Source organism: Convolutriloba macropyga, chromosome 8 (genome assembly GCF_964194025.1).
Source record: "Convolutriloba macropyga chromosome 8, txConMacr16.3, whole genome shotgun sequence".
NCBI classification, from domain to species: Eukaryota; Metazoa; Xenacoelomorpha; order Acoela; family Convolutidae; genus Convolutriloba; species Convolutriloba macropyga.
In genome coordinates, this window is record NC_134475.1 from 25785443 (window position 1) to 25812209 (window position 26767).

Here is a 26767-nt window from a genome sequence, read left to right on the forward strand (position 1 = left end):
CATTTTTTTAAGTTCAGCATTTACTAAAGGTTGGAGTTTTATAGGGACTCGTCGTCCTTTTTGATGGGATGGTGTAAAACGTTTGTTGACTGTAGTTTTAACGGTGTGTTTGTGTGATTTCCCTATTTTAGAGATTTGGCCTGGAAAGTCAAGGGCTATTTGCTTCTTGATTAGACATTGATTTGGATTGATGTTTTGTACTTGTTTAGATTGAGTTAGTGAAAATCCAAATTGTGCGAACAAAATTCGGCCAATTATTGGTCTGTGATCATTTTCAACAACCCTGACAACCCTGACGTTGGCATTTTTAGATGCCCAATCATTGCATTTCACCATAGTATTGATTTCACCAATAGTCTTGATTAATTCATTGGAGAATATTTTGAGATCGTGGAAATCCGGTGACTGTACCCAGTAGCTTTTTTTACTATTCAAAACTACCGCAATTGTTAGAATTTTATTTATAATAGTGCAAACGCTCCCGAATGTACTAAAAAAATTTTTCTCAGTGTTTCCGAAATAATTATGCATGTTTGCCGGCTCCACTTCCCTGATGTTGTCACTATCAGAGATTACAGCTACAGAGTTGTCGTCGAAGTCGTCATAGTTGGAGTCATAATTATCATCATATCTACTAATATACTATGTTTCAGAATCATAGCATCAATTTGATTCACATGTTCCCCCACCGTTGCCGAAGTGCCAATAGAAGCAGCTTCAAAAGAGGTGTCATCAACATTGTTGACGCGTGGTTTTGGCTTCATCTGAATGTTCGACTTGCGACAGACTTTTGCAAAGTGGTGTGTGATTCCGCAATTTTTGGCAGTTCTTTTTGCGCACTGGACAGATCTGATGATGACTGGCCGACCAACTGTGTCCACAATTAGGGAAAATTGTAGGTTTGGTGAAACAATTCGTTTATGATTCAGGTCTATTGCAGGCGTTTTGGATGCTGTTAATACAGGTGTTTGCGGTTTGATTTGAAACAGTAGATGCAGCTGTTCCCAATATTTTCAACTTGTTTTGAATGCCCATCTCAATGTCTATTGCCAGTTCCAACGCTTTCCCGGCCGTCCTCGTTTCTTTCAGTAGTTCTCTTTCAGTAGTCCTCGTTTCTTCAGTATTTCTCCGTCTTGCATTTTGGCAATAAATAGGTCTCGAATTATGGATTCCTCATGGCGGCCAACGTCAAAGTTCAAGAAGAGTTCAAAACTTCTCTACTAGCTCCCTTTTGACTTGTTTTTCTGTTAGGAATGTATAACGGTCGAATGTTATGTTTCTTTGTTTAGTGGAGACATTGTCCAAGCTATCCCAGAGGTTCTTTGTCAAAATCTGGTCAATTTGTACTGTTGGTTTGCGAGAACCAAAAATCCGTCGACCTTCCGTTCCAAAACTGAGGTGTGTAAGTAAGACAGTTCTGGCATCACAAAATTTTCACGGTTTTTCGTTGCACAAAATTCAAGCCGCCTCAATTTTCTGGCCTTTGTTAGGCCATGCATTTTTAAGTTGTTCGCTTCGAATTCTGCGATCTCTCTCACTTTGAACCGTTCTGTTGTCCACATCTTCTTCATAAATTGGTTCGGGGGGAGAACTGATTTTGTCCGGTGGTGCTTCTCCTATAATATCAATCGATATGCCTTCTTTTGCGAGCTTAGCCAATTTCAGAATTATTCTCCAACCATCCCATCTCATTGGGAGTTCTAGTGTTGGTCGTTTGCAAAGTGGTTCTATCCCAAGAATGGCTTGTTTTTTGGTGCGGACTGCGCCATGTGATACCTTTTACTGTAGAGGTATGCAATTGAGTGTTGATTGTTCGTCTACTTTTGTATTGTTGTATTCGAGGTTCGAGTCAACTTTACTTTGCACAGCTTGCGTTTACAGCCTTTTATTACTGAGCAAGAGTGTTACATAAGTAATTCTACTCTAGCCATGTGGAATACGGACTCAATTCAACCACAAACTATTCCCAGTATAAAACAGCACAGAGATTGACAAGCAACTGAATTTAAGATTAACTGATAAGAGAATGAAATTGGTATTAGCAACAAAAGTGGGGAGTGTGAACTTATCTGAATACTTGACTTTTTAGTTGGAGGTAAAACTTACCCCAGTGATTAAATTAAAGGTTGACAATCAAAATGAGTGATATAATGACAACTATTAATTTAGTACACTTTCAGACCTTTGGATATGACTGTATCACACCGGTAAAACAAACAGGTCCAATTTTTGACAAGTCTCATATACAAACATGCGCGCCAACACTTGGGCTAAAGAATCAAATACTTAGGTGTCAAATACGTTGTTTTAATATAGATAAGACTAAATCAGCACACAAATGCACAACAATACCATTATTGGTGTTTCGCCATACAAATAACACCTGATAAGATGCACACAAAATTGTAGCGCTCTTTGGGGCAAGGCAAATAATATCACGATAGATCGAGTTGGACATCCTCGAGGTCAATCACCTTAAATCTTAACAAACTACAGAAAAGGAAATTATTATTTTGCTTATGTTTTTTTTAGTTAAAAACGGAACTAACTTAATTGTCATTATCGGCTTTAATCCCAGTTCCTTTGTTGAACAGTCTTCAATAATTAATAGCTCGATCGCGTTAAGAAGAACAAAACAGTCCAAGCACGACTTGGGAACGCACCAGTAACGTGCCCTCAGTTGACTGGAAAAAAGCCACGGGCGAAACATTTTCGAGTGTCTAATACAAAAACACAAAGAAACGAACAAGGAGCAGCAAATCTACCAAGAGAAAGAAGTCCATTGCTGCAACACATCAAGAGCACTAAGACGAGCAACGACAGCAACAACACAATCAACAAGAGCAAAAAAAACTTCATCGACTTATGATAACGATTTTTTCGAATATGGAAGTCTCGAGCAAAAAGCGCTCTTGTTGTTATTTTTGAATGATAAATTGTTGCTTTCCTGGAACGCTGGACTTTGAGTGCAGTCTTTTTCATGGTGAAGCAAAGCCTTCGCTAGATATATCCACTAAAAAGCTACTTAAATTGATTTTGTTGCCTCTCAATATTACAGTTTTTTGGAAAAGCATTATGGCGATAGAATTTTGAGAGAATCCTAATAAATGTGAAAAACTATTTGCGCTTTCAATAGGAATCATTTTAAAGCAAACAATTGACACCAAATAGCGCGAAGCGGTATCTTATCACTAAACAAACTTTGTAGAAATGGCAAGCTGCTACCAACCTGGAGCTGAACTGAGCATGGAATTATTATGTAGCCTTGCTAAATTGTTGAAAATATAAGCGTCTCAATTTTCGCTACCCCCTGCAAGTCCTCAAAATCCTGCTTCTGCTTCCTCTGGCCTGATTGCACTGAAAATTTAGTGGTCATTCCGTGGACAATTCCCTACGAAATGAGAAAAAGAACGACCTTTTTTTCCGATACAAGAAACCGTTTTTTTAGGTTTTGAGAAACAAACAAAGAAAAAGAGGATACATGAATCTTTTGTCCTTCTATTAGAAGAAACCAATTTTAAGAGAGTCAAATTATTCCTCAGAACCTCATTCAGACGTGAAGAATTCAGATAAATTTCCTTTCAATCACAGAGTTTTCACGCTGAAATTGTTTTACAAGGAAAAATGCGCGCAAAGAGATAAGTTTCTTTTTTTAAACGATTTTGACCAAGAAAAGAGCGTTGAAATATGGTTAGATGTAAACAATGCTCTATCCTTAGGAAGAAGCAATACTACCCATAGGTTAAATAGTCTGCGTATCCATAACTAGGAGAGAGTAAAAACCAGCATGCATAAACTTATCCATATTGCTGAGCATGAAACGCTGATTGTGCCATTTTCTGAAATTATTGAACCAAGTTAAACAAGCAACTCAAGTCAACTCGAGCAAACGTTCATATAAGATAGTTCGCATCTAGTGCATAATTTGCATCTGACCCTCTGCGCCCACTATGACACTTATAAGTTAGGTCAAAATTTTCTTAAAGGGACGACACGTCACGTTTTGCTGATAAAAACCAATAAGACTGAGTACCCTTAGGCACAAGAAAGAAGCTCATAGAAAGATTATATAAAGCAGAGCGAATCTGAAAAGCAGTGGTTCGTTAAATAAATCAGTGATAGTTTGAGAGACGAAGTGGACACGTGAGTTCAACATGCTTAGGTAAAATGGGTGTTGATTAAAGTGCACAATCGACCGTTCTGACTAACTTAAATGACTTTGACTTAGTGATATCGGGATTCCTCCAACTGTTGTAAGTTATATATAATTTTTAGTTTTGAATAACATGATGTTATTTGATTGTGTTCATTAATCTTCTGCTTCGTATATAGTTATTTTTGGATAATCTTTAGCTTCATTTCTTTGATTTAAACAACCGATATATACTTGGTTGTTTTAATAGCTATTTTTCAGTGACATATTACTTTCATTACCTGGAACAGGGATTAAATAATTCGCGCATCAAACACCTTTTGTATACAGCTTTGAGAGAGCAACGGGGAAAACAGTCTATACTTAATTGTCAGGTGAACTCATTTTCTCCAAAGAACCTTCCAAATTTTATAGACTTTTGGGCGCTTGCCAGTCCCCAGCTGGAATCCTTCTAACCATAAAATTTCTCAACATCAACGTTAAGTTTACGGTGTTTTGGTCGTTTTGACAACATGTTGAATACAAAATAGTTTGTTGAAATAATGAATGCAGAAATATTGAAATGATGAATTTTGATTTAGCAACAACTATTGGTTTTGTTAATGTAAAGACTTGAAAAAACTCTGGAATTTACAACAGTCTCGAAAAAACACCAATAAAGCAAAAAAATTGAGAAAAGGTACATTTTTATAGACTAGTTTGTTACGGAGTCTGATAAGAGGTCACTTTGCTCACGAAAGTCTGATCATAGTCTGTTTATAGTCTGGACAAAGGTCTAATTTTAAATCTGATCATAAGGGCTCTATATTCTGGACCAAGGTCTGGCTTCGTCCTGATCAGAGTTCATTGTGGTCTGAATAGTCCGATCAGAGGTGTTTTTGGTCTGGAAAGTCTAATCATAGCTCAATTTGGGTCTGGACCTTAAATTGGGCAACCAACAATATTTTAAATTTTAAAAAGCCTCAAAAACTTATACAAAAAAATAAAACACGACTTGATACGTCTAAGAAACTAATTTAATTTATGAAGAGAGGAAGAGTGTGATGGATTCGGAGAAACAAAAAAAAATTAAGCTGTTTCTATTGCCATAGTTTCACAAAGCAAAAAAAAATTAAACTCACTGATTTTGATGGTGTGAGTAAGTATTAGTGCAATTTGCTAAGGTGTTCTATTTTTGTTCATCCTATCAATCACGTACCTGTCAGACGTGAAACTTTCTCACCAACAAATTTTGCGTTCTAACAATCGATGACTTCAAGGTGCTCAAATCGGTCTCACAAAGATGTTTATGATTTTCGTGATATGTAAAAATGTTATTTCGTTTAAGAGATAACGTTTGTCCATCAAGATAGAACCCAAAAATTCCTTATGCCAAATCGTGTGAAACAGATTAAATTATCGAAAATTTCTGACCCAAGTTTTGCTTGGGTAAGTACACACTAGCTTATACTTTCATTCGAGCCAATTAATTTCTTATTTTAGTTCAAACTTCGTTTTTTATCATGACCAAAATCAATATACTCTCATCTTCCTGCACGAAATACATGACATTGTTATGTTCATACCCCATTCCTTAATCACAGCTAGCGAAAGTGCAAACTTTTTTATTGAGAGCTGGCGAGGGATAGGGTAAAATATATTCTCTCCTTCTAAAAAGAAAAACATTCACAGAGAGATGAGGGTTGTCGTGAAACAGATTTCTTCTCCAAAATACTTGATACAAGATTGTTTTTACCTGATTAATATGGACTGATAAAAAGTTGTCCAATCAATTATGGACAAAATTTGTTTTCTTTCTCAACTGCTGATAGCGGAGATTAATATTAATCTTCAAGTATTCTGACTTATAATCCTTTTATATGTAACCAAAGACATAATAGAAGAATGACTCCCACATCGAAATAAAATAAGTGGATTGTGTTTCTCTTATGAAATATTTAGATGACACGCAGCATCTCAATTGATATAGTCTGTATTCAGTTTTATAGTCATTGCAAGCGTCTCCCGATACCAAAATAAAGCTTCCAATAAAGAAAGTGATTGCAACCTAGAAGACGATATAAAAGGATTACGTATACATAAATGAAGTCCAATTTTGCTATAGATTAACGTATAATCGTTGAAAGGATCTTTTAAAGTGATTGTTTTTTCCATAAATTTAGTGCCGGTATGTTTTTCTGAAAACGCACAATAGAGTCCACGCCTGTCGATCAGCTGGAAGTTAATTATATTCAGGATCTGAGTTTTTTAATTGTTTCGTTTCTATTGGTAATTTCTCTGTAAACTTGTGGTCATGCATTCCATTGGTTGATTGATTACATGGCTAACGTAGTTGATTGATTTAAATTAATAACAAACTTTTGTCATGACATATTTGATACAGACAACTAATTAGGTTGGAAGTTTTTGTATTTCTAACACAAATGATTGTGAGATTGCCATGAAATCTTGCGTTTCAGCCATTTGGTATCACAATATTTATGAGGAGTCATTTATTACAAGATAAATTGAGCGCTAATACACGAGAGAGGTTGAGAATGTATTAGTAGATAACGCTTGATTCAAAAAAGAACAAATTCGAAGCTTGAAACCTCACGGTATGAAGAAGTATTAGTAGAATTTTACTAGTTGTTTTGAAAAGTTTATGTTAGTGCGAATAATTAATTTAATGAAATCTTGATTCAAAATCGATTATTATTATTATTATTATCAGTTCAGTTCGATTCGGCGATAGAATCAATCTCACTACCTTCTTTGAAAATTTTTTTGATGTATTTCTCCTGTTCTCGCTCCCAAAGTTTTCCCATCAGTGATTAGACAAAACAAATTGAAAGACCCATGCAATTAGACAAAACAATTAGTTCAAAAAATTTGAGACAAAATATGTTAGTTGGGCACGACAAATCCAATAGGTCCAGGTGGCTGATTTCGATCTTGATGCGATGATTGCTGATTAGGATTGTTTGCCATCTGGGACTGCTGATAAGTAGGAAGTTGTTGTTGTTGTTCATGTCTTTGCTGTTGCGGTACTTGATATGGAGACATAGTTTGATTGGCATTGTAGCTGGGAGGCAATTGACGAGATGTTGGGACAGTGTTGCATGTGTCGTAATTAGACACTGTTGAAGATGAAGACTCTAAATAGATTTCTGTTCAGAAAATAATTGCCCTAATATGATTTGCAGTTGCGGTTTCAACTCAAATTTCTCTGGTTTCCAACACTCGTTTCTAAATTTTTTAAAATATTCAATCTGGTATTTTCTCAGCAATTCAAACTTTATAACACTTATAGATTAGCCACATTGATTAATTTTTCTTCAGTTTGCGTCCACGTTTTTACCACATTCGAGCTGTGTTTTTCTCAACTTGTTGAGTTTGAAACTCAAACTGAAATGAAAAACTGAATTTCTATTTGAAGTAAAACTAGCCCGCAATAATTTGGGAAAACCGAGAATTAAAAAACTTTTTTCTTTTACAAATGTTTTTTGTTTTTAGTTGAGCGATTTTTATCGAATTGAGTTTAACAGAACGCTTTCTACTGATTTTTGAACGCTACTTGAATCTAATTTTCTATATTTTTTGTATATTTCACAACTCCATAATCTCTCACCCTCGAAAATCCAAAAACGGGCAAAATTTAAACATAGTTAACCAAACAAAGGTAACATTTTTTAAATAAGCTTTGACTTTGCCTATTTGTCAAATCAAAGTTATTCGTAAGTTTGTTCATTCTTTGTGTAAATTTGTTTATCCAAAGATTTAGAATGACATGGGGAGTGAATATTTTTCCTTGTCGGATATGAATTTTCTATATACCGTAGATTTTGAAAACTGAAATTTCAATCAAACCAAATCTACTAAATCTAACCTAAAGCAGCTTATTTACACAATCTGACTTTTCCCTGCTGAGGGTGGTTTTTTTCCTATTCGTTTTACTAACTAGATTTGCACATAAAACAGATGGCAATGACAATAATGATGACTGAAATGACACAGCACAGAGGCAACATCAGCACAAACAGCCAGAAGAGAAACTCGTCCCTGAAACATCACAAATTAATCAGCTATTTTAAATAGAGCCAGCTCAAGTGGAGAAAAAATGACAAAAGGAACGCAAGAAGCGTTTGGCAGTTTCATAATCGGTTTTGGTGGTGATTGGTGGTTTTGGTGAGAACCATCCAAAACATCGAGTAAAAGTCAAAGCATACAAGGGAAAAAGCTTCAATGCCTAATTTTAGTTTCATATTGGCCGGCTGTAACTTTCTTAGCATGGATGAACGAAGAGCATTTGAAAAACCTCAATAGTTTTTCAGCTTTTCAAAGCAAAATGTCATTAGTGGGATTTACACGATGTTTTGCAAATAATAAATCAAGTGAGATTTTCTGAGTCGTTCTCCAAGGAGCAATGACCATCAAATAGAGTAGATTTTAACACACGCTCAAGATTATGAGTAATGCAGAACAAATCACTTGAGTGTTTTCCACTCAAACTTGCAAAATCTAAGAAAAAGCTACAATTGGGGAAATTTTTCAGCAACACCGGTATGGACTGAATTCTGCCGGTTTAGATAATTTTCTGGATGAACGAAAAAAAGAATTCATACCAGCTGCTTTAAGATTGGCCAGATGAACAGCAGGAGAGGGGTTGTAAATGCGCTTGTGTTAAATTATCTGAGAAAATTTAAATTTCAAACACTGCTGTCCAATTCAATTAACTACTACTTGAAAACAGATTATGCTGAATTATTCTACTTTTGCTGTTGGTAAACAGTTGTAAGAGAATGTAGATAAGGATTCAATTCCATTGTTCTAGACAGTTTGTTAAGTTTTTTATATCAGTTTTAAGTTGCGGGAACAACCAACTCGTTTTGGTTGCGATAAGGACAAAACTCAATGTTTTTTCAAGTTTCACTTCTGACTTGATTGTTGCACGACATGCTCCAGGGGAAAAAGGAGGACAACTAACTCATCACAAACGGTTGACCAGATCGTCAAAGAGGGTGTAACTCAAGTTGCCTAGAGAACCGTTTCGGAAAAAGGTCTAGAAAAAATGGGCTAATCAGCCAAAACGCGTGCGAGCGCGGAGACCGGGCGAACGTACGTGCCGTAAGCCGTTTTCACCTTCACCACACGGTGTTGTCCATCTCGTCCAGGGTAGACTTCAAGAACACGTCCAAGGGGCCAAATTCTACGTGGAGTCATATCTTTCAGAATCAAAACAATGTCATTGACTCTCAGTGGTGTTTGGCCACTATCGCTCCATTTGGACCTCTTTAACAGTGTCGGAAGATACTCCTTGACGAGTCGTTTCCAGAAATGGTTGACCATTTGCTGCAAATTCTTCCAAGACTTGAATCTGGCGGGTTCTTGTCTGTCGAATTTTTCTGGTGGGAGAGAATTGAACGGTCTGTTGATCAGAAAATGGTTTGGCGTGAGAGGCATTTCATTTTCCGGAAGGTCAGCGACAATCGTTAGTGGTCTGGAGTTCAATATAGCTTCGGTCTCGACCAGAATTGTCCTGAACACATCAAGCGACAATTTTCTGGAGCCTAGAATGATCAATAGAGTGCGTTTCGCGGTCTGGATCAAGCGCTCCCAAATACCGCCAAAATGAGGTCCATAGGGAGGATTGAACTTCCAGGTTGTGTTCGTTGCTGCCATTGCTTTGTAGATTTTGTCGTTGTCGAGACGTTTCACAGATCTTTTTAGTTCCTCAGATGAACCAATAAATGTCTTGCCATTGTCACTGAGCATTGTTGTCGGCTGACATCTGCGGCTTACAAAACGTCGATAAGCGTTTAGAAAAGTGTCAGTGTTGAGATCGGGACAAGCTTCTAGATGGACACACCTAGTAACCAGGCAAGTGAAGATGAGGCCGTAGTGTTTTTCAATCTGTTCTTTGGCATCTTCTATATAAAAGGGTCCAAAAAAGTTGACTCCGCTGTTCGCGGAAGGATACTGAGTAGAGGCTGTCGGAAAACGGCAGGCAGGAAGGGGTGCCATAACTGGTTGAATGTTTTGAGCGGCAAATCGTCTGCAGAGAAAACATCGGTACTTTATACTCAAAAGTGTTTTCCTGAGGCCAATGATGTGGTATCTTTGCTGCACAAAAACCTTCACTGGCTCTGTTCCTTGATGAACGCAAATGTTGTGTGCATGCTCTATATAGAGTCTCGCTATCTTGTCTTTTGCGTGCAGTATAATCCGAAATTTCTCGACTTCGAGGTTATCTGGCGCAAATTGCAATCTTCCGCATGACCGAAGCATTTCATTGTTGTCCAACATTGGGTTGAGCGCACGGATTTTGCTCCTTGAATCTATCCTGGCACCACGTTTCAGGGCTTGGATTGTTGAGAAGAAGAAATTTTGCTGCGACATTTTGATCAGCCGATTTCTTGCAAGAATGACGTCTTCTGTTATATACTGCTGATCTTTAGGCCTTTGTTTTCTGATCCGAAAGACCAAATTGAAGACTGTTGCTAAAGTCAGGAGCAACTTGTTCCAATTTGAGAACCGTGTCGGGTCGATTATTTGCTCCGATAAATTGCGTGAAATTTCATTCGTTGCTAACACATGCTTTGGAGAGTTTTCAGGAGCACTGATCTGTCTTGTGGAAAGAAGTGCTGGTGCTGTTAGCCACTTGGCTGGTATTTCGTCTGGATTGAGACCACGGGTCCCGTGGTCAGCTGGATTTTCTTTGGTGGTAACGTGTTTCCATTGGTAAGCATCAGTTGATGCAAGGATTTTTTTGAGGCGATTCAGAACAAAAACAGGTTGTTTCTTGGTTGTGGATAACCAGTCAGGTACTACTTGACTATCTGTCTAGAGTGTAGAACGAGTAATGTGAAACGATGACTCTTTCATGATGGTTGAAAGGATGCGCATTCCGATGACTGCGGCTTCCAACTCTAATTTGAGAATGCTGATTTGTTTAATTGGAGCAACTTTGCATTTGCCTATTAAGTAACAAGTTTCATCATCAGTGGCTAAGTTAGGAATTATTTTCAAGTATGCAACGGCTGCAACTGCTATAGCTGAGGCGTCGACAAATACATGGATTTCATTTTCAATTTCTGGTGAATGGCAACTCTTATTGAGAGTTCTGTTCAATGTCACTTCTGGTAAAGAAAAGTATAAGTCCAAATTCTTTTGAAGTGGTTTAACTACTTGAGGGGCATTTTGTTCATCCCATTTTTTCCCAAGTTTCCACAGTTCTTGAAGAACTATTTTGAAACGGATCGTTGATGGCCACATTATCCCAATTGGGTCGAAGATCGATGAGACAAGACTAAAGATCTTACGTTGAGTGTACGCTAAGGCATCTTTTGTGAAATCAGCGAGAGGTTTCATAAGAAAACAGTTTTTCTCAAGATTCCATTTAACACCAAGAACTCGAACAATATCTGTCTGGTTGTCTTTGTCATCTGGAGGTATTTGGTTTAGGACTATAGAGCTGTTTGAAACAGTTTTTGTGAGTCGAAACCCACCTGTTTTTAGACAATGTTTTGTTTCAAGAACTGCCTTACAAGCGAATTTTTCTGTTGCATGTGATTGAATGTAGTCATCCATGTAAAAGTGCTCTCTGACGGCTTTGAGGGCCTCTGGGAAATGTTGAATGTTCTCTTTGGCACAATGGTTAAGAACGTATATTGCGCACGAAGGCGAGCAATTTGCTCCAAAGATGAGTTTGGTAAGTTTGTATTGTTGTATTTGATTGTCTGCTAACCAGAGAAATCGAAGAGCAGATTGATCAATCTGATGGATGGCGATTTGCATAAACATGCCTTCGATGTCCGCAAAGACTGCAACGGGATGTTCTCGGAATCTCATCAGGACACCTAAGAGGTTATTAAGGAGATCGGGTCCTGTGAGAAGGTTAGAATTAAGCGATTGGCCATGGAATTTTGAAGCGGCATTTGCAACTCGGCGGACTTTTCCTGTCTTGTTGATATTTTCTACAGGATGGTGTGGCAGGTACCAAACGCTGTCTGGTTGAGGATCTTGCATTTCCACCGGTTTGACATTGTTTTTCTCAAGGTCTGTCAAGAGAGTCTTATTGTATTTTTCTTGCAACAAAGGTTTACGCTGAAGGCGTGTGTTGAGGCTTTTGACTTGGTTCAGTGCAGAATAGAAGTTGTTTTCCAACTTTATTTCTGATTTCCAGGGCAGTTTGATTTCATATCTCTCACCATTGTGATTGATAGAGTTCTTCAAAATATCAATAAACTATTCTTCTTGTTTTGTGTAATTGTTCAGGGTCCTTCTGAATGCCATCTGCTTCAATACTCCAGAACTGTTGAACAAGTTCGTCAAGTCCGGGTTCATCTGTTCTGTTTCTTGACACATGGAAAATAAATTTGTTCTTCTGCTGACTTGCGGGCTGCTGAGTGGTTGCTGAGATACGGTTCTCATATTTACCGGCGAGGTTCCAACCAAGTTTAGTTTTCACACCAAACGGTTGATTTTGATTTCCAGGTATAACATGTGTAGGGCAGGTGAATGCGAATGCATTAAAACCGAGGAGGGCGCAGATTTTGACATCGAAAATATTTGGGAAATGTATGTGACGCAAACTGTTGAAAGTATCACAAATTTGATCATTTTGCCATTGGCAATATTTGGGAATTCAAACGAATATGTCGTCAGAAAACTAACTTGTGTTTTTGAATTTTCTGAATTCAAAAAATTTTTTCTGACATTTCTCATTTATATGATACTGATTGGATAAATCTATGGAAATGGCTTTCTGTTTGACTGCAAACTATCTCAGAACAGTGTTTTATTGGTTTAATCCCCAATTGAAACGGATATGGATTGAGAAAACTAAATTGTGTTTTTTTGAATTTTCTGAATTCAAAAAATTTTTTCTGAGATTTCTTATTGATATGATGCTGGTGTGATATATCGATCAAAGTGGCTTTTTGTTTGATCGAAAACCACTTCAGAAGAACGGTTTTTTAGTTTTTTTTCGCAATTCAAACGGATATGTAGTCAGAAAACAAAATTGTGTTTTTTGAATTTTCTGAATTCAAAAATTTTTTTCTGACATTTCTTATTGATATGATGCCGGTGTGATATATCGATCAAAGTGGCTTTTTGTTTGATCGGAAACCAATTCAGAAGAGTGTTTTAATAGTTTTTTCCGAAATTCAAACGGATATGTAGTCAGAAAACTAAATTGTGTTTTTAAATTTTCTGAATTCAAAAAATTTTTTCTGACATTTCTTATTGATATGATGCTGGTGTGATATATCGATCAAAGTGGCTTTTTGTTTGATCGAAAACCAATTCAGAAGAGTGGTTTATTATTTTTTTCCGCAATTCAAACGGATATGTAGTCAGAAAACTAAATTGTGTTTTTTGAATTTTCTGAATTCAAAAAATTTTCTCCGACATTTTTTTATTTATATGATACTGATTGGATATATCGATGCAAATAGCATTCTGTTTGATTATAAACCAATTCAAAGGAGTGGTTTAATAGTTTTTTTCCGCAATTGAAACGGATATGTAGTCAGAAAACTAAATTGTGTTTTTTGAATTTTCTGATTTCAAAAAATTTTCTCCGACATTTCTTATTTATATGATACTGATTGGATATATCGATGCAAATAGCATTCTGTTTGATTATAAACCAATTCAAAGGAGTGGTTTAATAGTTTTTTTCCGCAATTGAAACGGATATGTAGTCAGAAAACTAAATTGTGTTTTTTGAATTTTCTGATTTCAAAAAATTTTCTCCGACATTTCTGATTTATATGATACTGATTGGATATATCGATGCAAATAGCTTTCTGTTTGATTATAAACCAATTCAAAGGAGTGGTTTAATAGTTTTTTTTCCGCAATTGAAACGGATATGTAGTCAGAAAACTAAATTTTGTTTTTTTTTTGAATTTTCTGAATTCAAAAAATTTTCTCCGACATTTCTTATTTATATGATACTGATTGGATATATCGATGCAAATAGCTTTCTGTTTGATTACAAACCATTTCGAAAGAGTGGTTTAATAGTTTTTTCCGCAATTGAAACGGATATGTAGTCAGAAAACTAAATTGTGTTTTTTGAATTTTCTGATTTAAGGAACATTTCTCTGATTTTTGTGTTTTTTTTCGCAGATTTTTCTTTAACAATGAGAAAATTGCGTTTACTCGCTTTGAAAATAATGAAACTAGTCAATGTTTTTGAATCAAGGTGTTATAGTAACAAATAAGGTTTTTTGGGGGACAAATGTCAATTTTTGGAGGCTTTTTGTCGAAAAAAAAGAGATTTTGGATGGCTCTAACCGGGGAACAGGACATCAGAGGTAACGTCTGAGACCTCGGGCGGACTTCTGCTGGTGACGTCTGAAACCAGTAAAAAAAACTAGATCCTCTAGTCATGGTGACGTTTGTACCCCAAACTTGGCTTCGTCGCTGAAAAAATTGCTGGTCTTTTTTTTGTGTTTTTTCTGTGTCTTTTCTGTGTCTTTTCTGTGTCTTTTCTGTGTCTTTTCTTTGTCTTGACCGGCTGCCAGCTTTCGGTTTCCGTTTACTGTGCTCGGCACTTGATGGTTGCACTGACCGCTGATGCTCTTTTCAGTGCGTCGCACAAGTTGTGGAACAAAGAAACTATTTGCCGGTAACAGGGGAGACTTTTGTCCTCAAAATTGTTTTGGGGAAAGAAGGTTTTTCTTTGAACGAGGAGTAAACCATAAAATGTAAGAGAATGTAGATAAGGATTCAATTACATTGTTCCAGACAGTTTGTTAAGTTTTTTATATCAGTTTTAAGTTGCGGGAACAACCAACTCGTTTTGGTTGCGATAAGGACAAAAGTCAATGTTTTTTCAAGTTTCACTTCTGACTTGATTGTTGCACGACAACAGTCATTCAGAAAGCAAACCACACAACTTAATGCAAAAAAAACAAAAGAGAGTAATTGAAACTTTACTTGTATAAATTGAATTAGCTTTCAACCTCTTAATTGACTCAAAAAATCTCAATGTAAGAGGAAGTGTGGACGTCAGTATTGAAGGATAAACCAATCGAAAAAATAAAGGGAATACAAAACATAAACATCATTCGTTTTGGAATTAAACCCGAAGAAATTTGAGTTTGTCTTTCAATTTAATCCAAACAAACCACTAGCTCCTTTGAGAATCCCCTTTAGGACGCCTAATTTTTTCGTAGTTCTTGATGATTTCTTGAATAGGCATTTTTTTTGAATTCTAAATGAGACAAAGAGGACTCGTGAAATACAATTTTGTAGGCTCCTTTCTTTAACATTTGTTTTATCAAAGTTTTAGAACTTTCCTGTAACAATTAGTGATTATGCATGTGAAAAACAATGTACTGTCAAAACAAGAGCTGTTTTCCAATTGTTCGTGTACGCGAATTGTTCCCGTCAACTGAAGTATTATTTTTTTGAATGAAAAAATTCAATATAAAAGCGAATTACAAAAACACAGGGTAAAATAAATCTTGGTTCACCATTTTGCAGATGAGTACCGAATCAACTGAACTTTGAGTAGAATCTAACAATTTTTCTGCTTTGAAGAAGAAGAATATGAAAAACGATGATATACAAAAATCTCTCTGGCTAATTCTGCATAAATGCAGATTTACCCAAGGGAATATACTTGATCCACAATTGATAGATTATTTGTCACTGATTCATGCTTGCACACAGATTGGCAAGTTGTAAAATTGCCCGGGCCGAGGATTTTCCCCAAAAATAACGGGGAAAAGAGTGTAAAGGGTGTATGAATAAAAAAATTACACCCCTATTTCTCCGCCTAATTAAGGGTGAAAGAGTGTAATTATAGGAGTGTAATTTTAAAAAATAAAGGTGGAAGGAGGTAATGAGGATTGATCCCCCGATCTTCCCCCTGTCCAACATGTTACGATCATTGTCTGCGTTAACCATTGCGCCAACTCACACTTGTACCAGAAGTTTCAATTTGGCTATGTTGTTAAATGTGTAAGAGTGTAATTTTTATCAGTCCACCCTAAATTACACTCTTTGTATAGAGTGTAAAAAGAGTGGAGAAAAGTGTGTAAATACAGTGTAATTTTTTAAAATTACACTCTTACACTCTTTTCCCCTATAAATAGGAGTGGAATACGCATTACACCTTAATCCCCGCTAATTAGAGGCGGATTAGGGGTGAAACCTCGGCCCGGGTGAGTGATCAATTTAATTTGTTATAGTTAGTATTAGGCTAATAATTGTTTCGACCAGCTTCAGTGGTGGGAGGAACTATTTACTCAACTGGTTTTTTTTTGTTCAGTCAATTTTCACCGATCTATATATTAACCGTACAGGATTCTGAGTGGTATCATTTGAAAGCTTGTCAAGCGTAGAATTTCAAATTTATTATCATTTCGTTTTTGGAATTTGCATTTTCCGAGGAGTTATGGAGGTTCAAATATTTGTGAACGCCAGCCTAGCCTCGTTGTTTTGTTCACAATTTTCGCAATTTTTGCTTAAATTTGATAAAAAATGTCAATGATAGTCTCAACGGTTTAACGTTTAAAGATAGAAGAAAGTTGTTGAAGTGTTTGAATCAACAGTTTTGGCAAAACTTGCAGTTAAGTTTTTGAAAATCAGCCTTTTTTCCTTTTTCAACATAAAAAATGGTATCAGGTATGTCTATTTGGTATAGTTAGCCTATTTTGACCGGTAATGGAGACATGAAAACCGCTAACACAATCTTTTGTTGCTCATAGAGGGGCTAATTTTATCACCGCTTCTTCATTAATTATCTGGAAATGAATTTTTTGCCGTTTAAACCGATAGTGATAAAAAATGCAGAATTTATTTTTGATGCATTAAGATTTTCGTTTGCCGCAAAATTATTGCGCAATATTTGAGAAAAATCCTGTTTTTCAACATCAGCGCAGCGATAGCAAAGCCAGTTTTGGTCCCATCGTTAATCTTGCGATGAAAAATGATTCCGATTTGTTTGGGGTCTGCCATTTTTAAAAACTTTTTTTCCGCATTTTGTCATCGCAATCACAAGAAAGTTTTTTACTCAATATGAAATTTCAATAAAAAAGAGGTTTTTCATTTTTGCAATCCAACGACTGATTCTAATCAATCATTTGACTCATTAGGTGTCTAGGGAGCTATTAAAGAAATTATCAGATGCTTTCAGTTATTCATAACTTTCTTTTGGTAATATAACTCGATAGGTCTTCAAAATTCATTATATACTTTTGATATATTGACTTTTTGGTCAAAAGATCTAATACAGTTAAATTTTGCTTTTGATTTTAAAAGATAAGAAACAAGAACAAGTCCAGTTTTGGTGTAGTTGTAGAATTTGATAGTTCGAAAACTATTCGGAAAAACTTTTGACATTTTTTTATTCTATGTTAGTTACAGACCACAATTTTTTCATATCAAAATTCAAATTTTAGCAGTCTAAATTTACCTCAAAATCGAGTCAATGAAAATACATAATAATTTCAGCAAAAATAGTAGGTCGCAACGAAATGTTTGTAAAATTTTGCGAAGAAATGTTCGTGAATATTCGAGTACATTTTTTCATTCAGTGTTAATGTGTAATGCTTATTTAGTGTCACTAATGAGGTGGCGAAAGGGCTTCTGGAGAAGTAACAGGTTAAACTATTTGCTATTTCTGTTTGAAAGGCTACGGTTTTTATGTCTTGTTGTTTTTCAAAAAAAATCTATTTTGAAATTTGCCACTTTGAATATTACTTCTGGAAACTTTTAGCGCAGGCTAATTGAAGAGAGATTGCACTGGTTTTAAAGACACTTATAATTTAGTCCTGATTGCTTTTTTAATTTTTAATTAATGGTTTTTGGCTACGAGTTTTCATAACTTTTTCATTTACTGACATTTTCCAGTTTTCGAGGTTCTTTTCTGCTGTCTCGCTGGACCATCACATTATTGGCACATTGATGACGATTAACACAGCACATTAATTGCCTTGAAGCAGGGCTCAATTGATTCTTTTCTATATTTTTAGTTAATACATTTTTACCTCATAGGCTTCAACACCGTTTCCTCGCAAAATTGAAATGACTTTTTAATTTTGCATGTAACCTTTATTTTTTTGTGTAGTCGTAAGCAATTCTGGGTAATGACAGATCTTAATGCTTTTGTATGAATGTATAACTGAAGCCATTGAACGATTTCAGCTAATAGCTAATTGCTTTCATGACGTTCATTTTAATTGTTTTCAAAAAGTGTAAACGTATTTTCAGACTTTGCCCCTTTTGCTCTCCATCTACTTTTTGACTATTCTAATATTCTAAAGAAAGATATTTATTATATATTTTTGTTGTATACAATTCATTTGGTTTAATTTATCTTTCATCTTAAGCTATTTGGACTTTTCTTTAAGTCTTTCCGAAAAAAATGGATAGACATTTAGTTTTCGTCGTAAGTAATGTTTGTTGTTTTTATTTGATTTTGTTGTGTGTCTTGTCTCTTACACTCCTTATTTGTATTTATCATTGGCCTTCTAATGATTTATTGTCGTGTGTATATTGGTCCGAGCTGAAGGTGGCTTTCTAAATGGATAAATCAATTATTTTTGAACAATAATTGATTTTTTGAAAGTTTTCTATCTCTTCTCCATTTGGTGGACAATTAACTCAAAAACGTGGTTGAGCGGCGTCGGAACATTATGTGCAAACGCAGATAACCAGTCGTTCTTGTGTTAGTTTCAAACCAATTGCAAAACGTTTTAGAGCACTTATAGGTTACTTCATATTTCATTTTATTTTGCGGAATGATTTTAAAATTGCGTTTTTGTTAACTCTGAATACCATAAACTACCACAGTGAACAATCGAATTGAAGTAAGTTCATTAGAAGGAGCAACTCAACACTACGAACTCTGCAAATGTAAGACGAATAGTATCTATGAGGGTTTAAAGAATTAAGTTATTAAGTTTTGTGAAACCTTTTACAAAAAAATTAAACATTTTGATCTTAAACGCCTTAGTTTTCAGTTATGCACGTTACAGTCCTCTGATCAGGCTATGTACCGACTCTGGTCTCTGATCAGACGGTTCCTGACCTAAATCCCCTCTGGTCAGACATTTGTGCGACCCACCGTGTGATTTTTTTTAACTTTAACCACTTCTTATTAGACAATGCCTGACCGAAGCGACACCTGATCAGAAGCTCGCTAGACGAAAATTTTTGCGCGACACAAATTTTTTGTGCAACTGCATGTGAATCAAATTTTGCGTGTGGCTTTATTTCAACCAAATCTCCCTCTGATACTCGTGGCAATCAATAATAACAGTTGCATAAACTTAACAAGGAAATGAATGTTATAGCTCCCGGTGAATTTTAGGAAAATCTGAAACAAGGGCGAAACACTTGTTTGCTATTTGACTAGCCTTTCTCGCCACTTTTGCGGGCGCTGTCTAATCATCTGCAGCGTGGCTTAGGCTACGCAACTGTTGTTTTTCGCAACTAGAAATGATTAAAAAGATTACCACACGGTTGTTATCGCCCTCTCGATGATATTTAACAACTCGATTTCTCCTCAGAGTTTGATCTTTTTTAGTTTGATAATATTCCAATGGGAATGTTCATAAACTAACAGTGCACAGCTGTGACTGCATTCGTTGTCCCCACAGCACTCTCTGCCAACATCCTGGTCAACAAACTGATGATGGTGTTCACATTCTGCGTCTTCAGTGCACGTTACAGCACCTCCACAAGAGACAACATCCAAAAGTACAATCACCATTATAATTAGAAGATTATTTGACGAACATTTATGGTAGTACAGGGAACTCCTTCGCAATGGTTCGAGATAACCAGGCGTTTCTTCGGCATCACGACAACGCGTAGCTGAAAATTTAATGTTCTCAAAACAGTTTTGTTCAAATTTTTTAAACTGTCGCTTGCGTAATTTATTATTCCTGGAGAGGAATTTGCTCTATTATCAGAAATAAGAATGTCCTTAAGGAAAACATTGTGCCATATCAAACAGCCTGTATGCAAAATATAGCACAGATGAGGTGGGGCTGCAACTTCGGAAAGAAGCGCACGTGTAAATATTTAAGATGATATTTCTTATGTAAAGATGATACTTCTGAAAATTTTGTATTAGGGGCATTTGAAAAACAGTTTTGGAATCAGTTTAGTTGATAGTAAATTTTTTATCCGGAATTGAAACTTTTCCGTTAACATTAAAGCCACATTATGTCTAACTATAATCCATTGTTGATTTCTGGGATCTATTGTTTTACCCCCCCCCCCCAGCTTAGTGAGCATAAATCTTTTATGACCCCCAGGCGCACGTGCATTTTTGTTTCATAGTAACGTGCTATATAACAACATATAATTTATATCTGGGGGGTCATAAAAACACTGGTCGAAACAGAATAGATACGATTTCTGCTTAACAATAACATTATAAAGAAAGCGACCATCAAGAAAGCAAATAAAAATTATTACTGTTGCCGAGTTTTTTTGACGAGTTACATCTGTAAAAAAAGCGTATAATGACAAAAAAAATTGAACCAAATAATGCAGAACGGTTTGCGCCAATTGTTGGACTGAATGCGCTCAGCTGCACACTTTTAATACGTATTCAGTTCAATTTTTGCGCTAGCTTGCATCTAATTGCCCATACAAGCTGGTTGAATGGGATGAAAGCTACCAAAAATTCACCCTTATGAGGCCCATCGTTTGTTTTTTTCTTAGTCAGTCGCAATTACACAAAATAGGTTATTGGATAAAATAAACAGTTGAATGAACACTTTGCATATGTATTATAAAATGCGGAATCTAAGAGACCAAATTGATTGCCCAACTCCGCATAATTTGTCACTTTGTTGAAAATTACAAAGTTGTTCCATAGTTGATATTACACATTGTAAGGTCCTATTTAAATGTTTAAAGATACGTAAGGATGGTGTGAATCGGATAAAGGGACCAACTGGTAAGTATCAAAATTGTAAGGGCGCTGTATCTACATAATTAATCAAGGAAACTATCTGCTTCCTATATTCCTTTAGCTAAATGTTCTTTAATCCTTTCGATTCTTTTTTTCAAACTTATCAGTACGCAGTTGCGTAGAAAGAATTGGCTGATACCATGGCCTCAATCTATGAGGTCATGAAGACTTTAATTGAAACATAGACTTTGAGAAATTAGTTTGTTTGCGAGGTGTTGGCAAATCGCGGGCATTTTATTTAAAAACAAAATTGAGCAGTTTGAGTTGTAGTGAGGTCTGGTTGATATTTTCTGAACAAACAAAAGCGAAACTTGGTTCGCAAGGTCATCAAGTTGTCAGAAAGACTATAAATGAAACACAGAGGATAATTCATAAAGTAAAATTAATATGGTTCCCATAAGTGCAGCAAAAAAAATTTGCAGCAAATGATTTATGCGAGGACTAATAGTAATTTTGGTTCGGGTTTCTTCCCTAAAACGGTAAAATGGAACTACTAAAAGCCAAATCATTATGTTAAATTAACTGCTTTTACTCTGTCAGCCATTGCAGCCTGGCAAGAACTAAATGGTGATTTCAGTCAAAATATGAAAATTGTTGTATTAAAAAAGACCACGAAAGAATAGGGAAAAACCTAAGAAGGTGTTTTTAAGAAGTTGTAGAATTTTTTCGGATTTCTCCAATAAAATGATAAATCTTTGCCTGCCAAACAGTTTTTAGCATTAGCAATGACTTTTTATATATAAAAAAAAACAAATTAAAAGCAGATGCTATTGTGACAACTATTGTGACAAAAAAAACTAAGCCGACTATATGTGGAGAATTATGTTTACTAATTGTTTTGTTTCGCGCATGTATGGAGCAAAATTTTTTTGTTCAGTAGAACCTGATACTTTCAATGTGTACATTTTTGGCTTCTATGGAAAACAAATGAACGCGCTATGTAGCAGAACAAAACCATATAGACCAAAAATCCGCTTGAAAAACGATTGAAGTTGAAAAAAATTGAAGACAAGAAGGATTTGAATGGAGATATTGTTTATTCGCTATTAAAGTTGTACAAATTCGGATCAAAACATTTTTTCAGACTTAGTTGGATGAATTGTTGAGTAAAATTTAAGAGCATTTTATATGATTGTATTGGAAATTTGGTTTAAATCTGTGGAAATAATGTCAACATTTGTTGAAGTACTTATCAAGTAAGCGTATCAGTTGAGGTTTGTAAAAACCAAAGTGTCTAATTGAAATCTATGCAAGGAAAAACTAAAGTTACTATCGTTTTTACACTCTCACAGTGGAGAAAAGCCATAAAGTGAGTGGAAACTCAATTTATCATAAAGATTGAAGAAAGACGTTATATTGCAGAAAAAAATTATTAAAATTTTTTGATGTTTCAGAAATTCGCGGAGAACAAATTATTGGTCCGAAGTTTTCTGAAACTAAACTGGATCGTACAAAAAAACATAAGGTTTGTTTGAAAGATCATTGTTAGAAAAATACTCATTTGTTTAAAATATAAGCTCTTTTTTACAATAGCTTGGTAGTCGCTTAAACTGTGCTTTCTCACGCCCAATCCGCTTCAAATTTTAACTGGTGAATCAACAGTCTTTCCGTTGTCACAGATCTGTTTACCATATCATTAAAGAAACAAAGAAAAAACAATAACTGTAGACTTCTTTCTCGCTCTCAAGAAGAAGACAAATGTTTAATGAGAAGTTCAACAATAATCTTGCCCATTACAAAAAATATAAACTGGCAGCATTTTGCCAAAAATATATTAACGATTTTAGAACACTACAAAAAATTAAGTTTTCGCAACCTTACCTAATTTCTTTGTTCTTAGAAAAGTAGTTTAAAATAGCATCAAATGGAAAAAATGCTCTAGTTTAGGATCAAACAGACTTACATACAGGATGCATCGGGCTGGTTCTTTTAGATGACAGAGAAAACAGAAGAATAGCAGGCAGAACTTTTGTAGGAAATGTTAAGTATGGTTAATTTTCATTCAATCCGGCAATTACCAAACCGAATATTTTTCTCAAATATTCTAAAAGCATTTTACTTCATTTAAAAAAAAAAACAAAAAAATTATATTGAAGAAATTGTTTGCTCTCTTAAGAAATAAACAAAATATTAAAGAAAAGATTAAACCAAGAACCTTCGCATACCAAAATGATTCAATACGGCTGCATTTTGCTAAGAATATGTCAATGATATTTAGATCATCACAAACAACAAAAACATTCCGCAAATTTTTCTCATGATTATTTGGAAAAAAAAGCGTAAAGTAGCTCCAAGTGGAAACATTACTGCATATTAAAAGCACACAGATGTTAATACATTATGGGTCGGAGAGGCTCTTCTATATTAGAAACTAAGCAGACGAGAAGCATGCAGGAAATTTTTTAGGAATTGTTCAGCCTGGTTAAGTTTTTTTTTGGATCCTCAACTTACCAAACTAGGTAGAAACTGAACTCCGGTCATATCAAGCAAATATTTACATGAAATACGTTGCTTATTTACGGTGTAATTTACCTACGCCCCCTATTGCCATTATAAGTGTGGTTAAAATAATCAAAAATGGACGGCACGTAACATAACACTGATAAAACACTGATAAGGGTGAGTAACATTAGATTCCAAAAAGCATCCAAGTAAAACGAAAAACTGTGAAAACAAAAATCTGAGAAACAGAACGCTCGATCGAAGCAGTAGGTTCTGAGTAAAAAAAGGCAGTTATTAAGTGAGTTTGTGTGTTTAAAAAAATAGCTGCATAGCTGCAGTGAGTGAAAATGCAAAGTAATCCAAATTTTTGATTGATATTTTACCAAATATTTCAATTTTTCGACCAGTAACAGTTCAACTGGGATAGAAAGAACTTATTTTTTTATTTAGTTATTTGGACTTAGAAGTCATTTGATTGAATGTTGGTTATCTCATGGGCAGATTGATTGACCTGCTTAAATTTGGTGTGGACCAATTTTTTGGTTTGAAAAGAAAAGCATCCTTCTGATCGTTAAATTATTTCATATTATGCTCCAGTAAATTCCCCACTTTGATCAACCTTAAAAACCCCAATCATGATCACTCAGAATATCGTGGATATGTGTTTTTTAATGCGTTATAATTTTTCTTTCCTTGATTTTTCTCAGTTTTGGTTAATGTAATGTGCTGTTCGACTGTACTAGAGGAATCAATATTTTGAGGCAAAAGTTTTGCTACGACTATTTGTCTTGCTTGCGGGGATAAAAAGTGACTACAAATGGCTTTGGCAGCGTTGGTTTTGATTGTTAACGACATCACATTTTACTTATTGATAGCCGCACAGCGATGGTTGGGTTGGTTTATTATTTGCCTTGTCATGGTTTTTTTATTTCGTCGTAAAGATTTTTGTTACGAACATATACATCACGACCAATTCAAATCTGCTTTTTGTCCATTTGTGCATGCAATTTCATCTGAATTGCGTGCGTGACATCTTTTTTCACTCTTGATGTTCTTTTTTGTTCATTCGCATGATGATATTTTGGTCAAACGTGGTTCACCTCACTCTCAAAAAGACCTCCTCTCTCTAAAATTGACTTTTGTTTACTTTAATTCAAAGAGAATAGGTCAAGTGAGTGTGTGCCACAATGATTGAAGGTTATTTGAGATTAGCTTTTGTAATCAGCAATAAGATTGACAGATTCTTAATCAAAAGGAACATCTGAGCATTTCTTAAAAAAGTTTCTTTTTCTGTTCCCATTACAATCTTTCTGAGACTGCAGATCTGCGAAGCTATTTGTGGCTGTTTTTTGGCAATCTGCCAGCTATGTTTAATTTGAGTCTATTTAACTTTTGACTGCTTTCATCACATTTTATTCAACTTTCCCTTCAATGATACGTAAAAAAGAAAACGTAAAAGAAAGAATTTCTCACTGTTCAATAATAATGACTCGGGCGCTCCAAAAACAAAAGTTTTGGATCAATTCTCTCTGGAACATTTTGTCCAGTGTATAAAGATTATAAATATGTAACCCACACCTGAAATTGACACTTTGTGACAAAAAGAACTAAGACGACTATATGTGGAGAATTATGTTTACTAATTGTTTTGTTTCGCGCATGTATGGAGCAAAATTTTTTTGTTCAGTAGAACCTGATACTTTCAAGGTGTACATTTTTGGCTTCTATGGAAAACAAATGAACGCGCTATGTAGCAGAACAAAACCATATAGACCAAAAATCCGCTTGAAAAACGATTGAAGTTGAAAAAAAAATTGAAGACAGGAAGGATTTGAATGGAGATATTGTTTATTCGCTATTAGAGTTGTACAAACCCGGATCAAAACATTTTTTCAGTCTTAGTTGGATGAATTGTTGAGTAAAATTTAAGAGCATTTCATATGATTGTATTGGAAATTTGGTTTAAATCTGTGGAAATAATGTCAAGATTTGTTGAAGTACTTATCAAGTAAGCGTATCAGTTGAGGTTTGTAAAAACCAAAGTGTCTAATTGAAATCTATGCAAGGAAAAACTAAAGTTACTATCGTTTTTACACTCTCACAGTGGAGAAAAGCAATAAAGTGAGTGGAAACTCAATTTATCATAAAGATTGAAGAAAGACGCTATATTGGAGAAAAAAATTATCAAAATTTTTTGATGTTTCAGAAATTCGCGGTGAACAAATTATTGGTCCGAAGTTTTCTGAGACTAAACTGGATCGTACAAAAGAACATAAGGTTTGTTTGAAAGATCATTGTTAGAAAAATACTCATTTGTTTAAAATGTAAGCTCTTTTTTACAATAGCTTGGTAGTCGCTAAAACTGTGCTTTCTCACTCCCAATCCGCTTCAAATTTTAACTGGTGAATCAACAGTCTTTCCGTTGTCACAGATCTGTTTACCATATCATTAAAGAAACAAAGAAAAAACAATAACTGTAGACTTCTTTCTCGCTCTCAAGAAGAAGACAAATGTTTAATGAGAAGTTCAACAATAATCTTGCCCATTACAAAAAATATAAATTGGCAGCATTTTGCCAAAAATATATTAACGATTTTAGAACACTACAAAAAAATTAAGTCTTTCGCAACCTTATCTAATTTCTTTGTTCTTAGAAAAGTAGTTTAAAATAGCATCAAATGGAAAAAATGCTCTAGTTTAGGATCAAACAGACTTACATACAGGATGCAACGGGCTGGTTTTTTTAGATGACAGAGAAAACGGAAGAATAGCAGGCAGAACTTTTGTAGGAAATGTTAAGTATGGTTAATTTTCATTCAATCCGGCAATTACCAAACCGAATATTTTTTTCAAATATTCTAAAAGCATTTTACTTCATTTAAAAAAAAAACAAAAAAATTATATTGAAGAAATTGTTTGCTCTCTTAAGAAATAAACAAAATATTAAAGAAAAAATTAAACCAAGAACCTTCGCATACCAAAATGATTCAATACGGCTGCATTTTGCTAAGAATATGTCAATGATATTTAGATCATCACAAACAACAAAAACATTCCGCAAATTTTTCTCATGATTATTTGGAAAAAAAAGCGTAAAGTAGCTCCAAGTGGAAACATTACTGCATATTAAAAGCACACAGATGTTAATACATTATGGGTCGGAGAGGCTCTTCTATATTAGAAACAAAGCAGACGAGAAGCATGCAGGAAATTTTTTTAGGAATTGTTCAGCCTGGTTA

The 26767-nt window shown here is 35.1% G+C and overlaps 2 protein-coding genes across 5 annotated transcripts in view; one reads left to right on the plus strand and one right to left on the minus strand.

Moving 5' to 3' along the window:
• Positions 1-26767, plus strand: part of LOC142344630 (NADH dehydrogenase [ubiquinone] 1 beta subcomplex subunit 9-like) — a 412587-nt gene that overhangs the window by 214880 nt on the left and 170940 nt on the right. The gene's annotated exons all lie outside the window — the stretch shown is intronic.
• Positions 6801-26767, minus strand: part of LOC142344038 (uncharacterized) — a 32859-nt gene continuing 12892 nt past the window's right edge. The window contains exons 2-4 of one of the 2 annotated variants that reach the window (XM_075395501.1): positions 19723-19975; positions 8094-8194; positions 6801-7290 (exon numbers count right to left, since the gene is read on the minus strand). In XM_075395501.1, coding sequence (XP_075251616.1) covers positions 7040-7290; positions 8094-8194; positions 19723-19975 — 605 coding nt within the window. In that variant the 3' untranslated portion in view covers positions 6801-7039. The remainder of the gene's footprint in view (positions 7291-8093; positions 8195-19722; positions 19976-26767) is intronic. The other variant, XM_075395502.1, reaches the window with a different exon arrangement.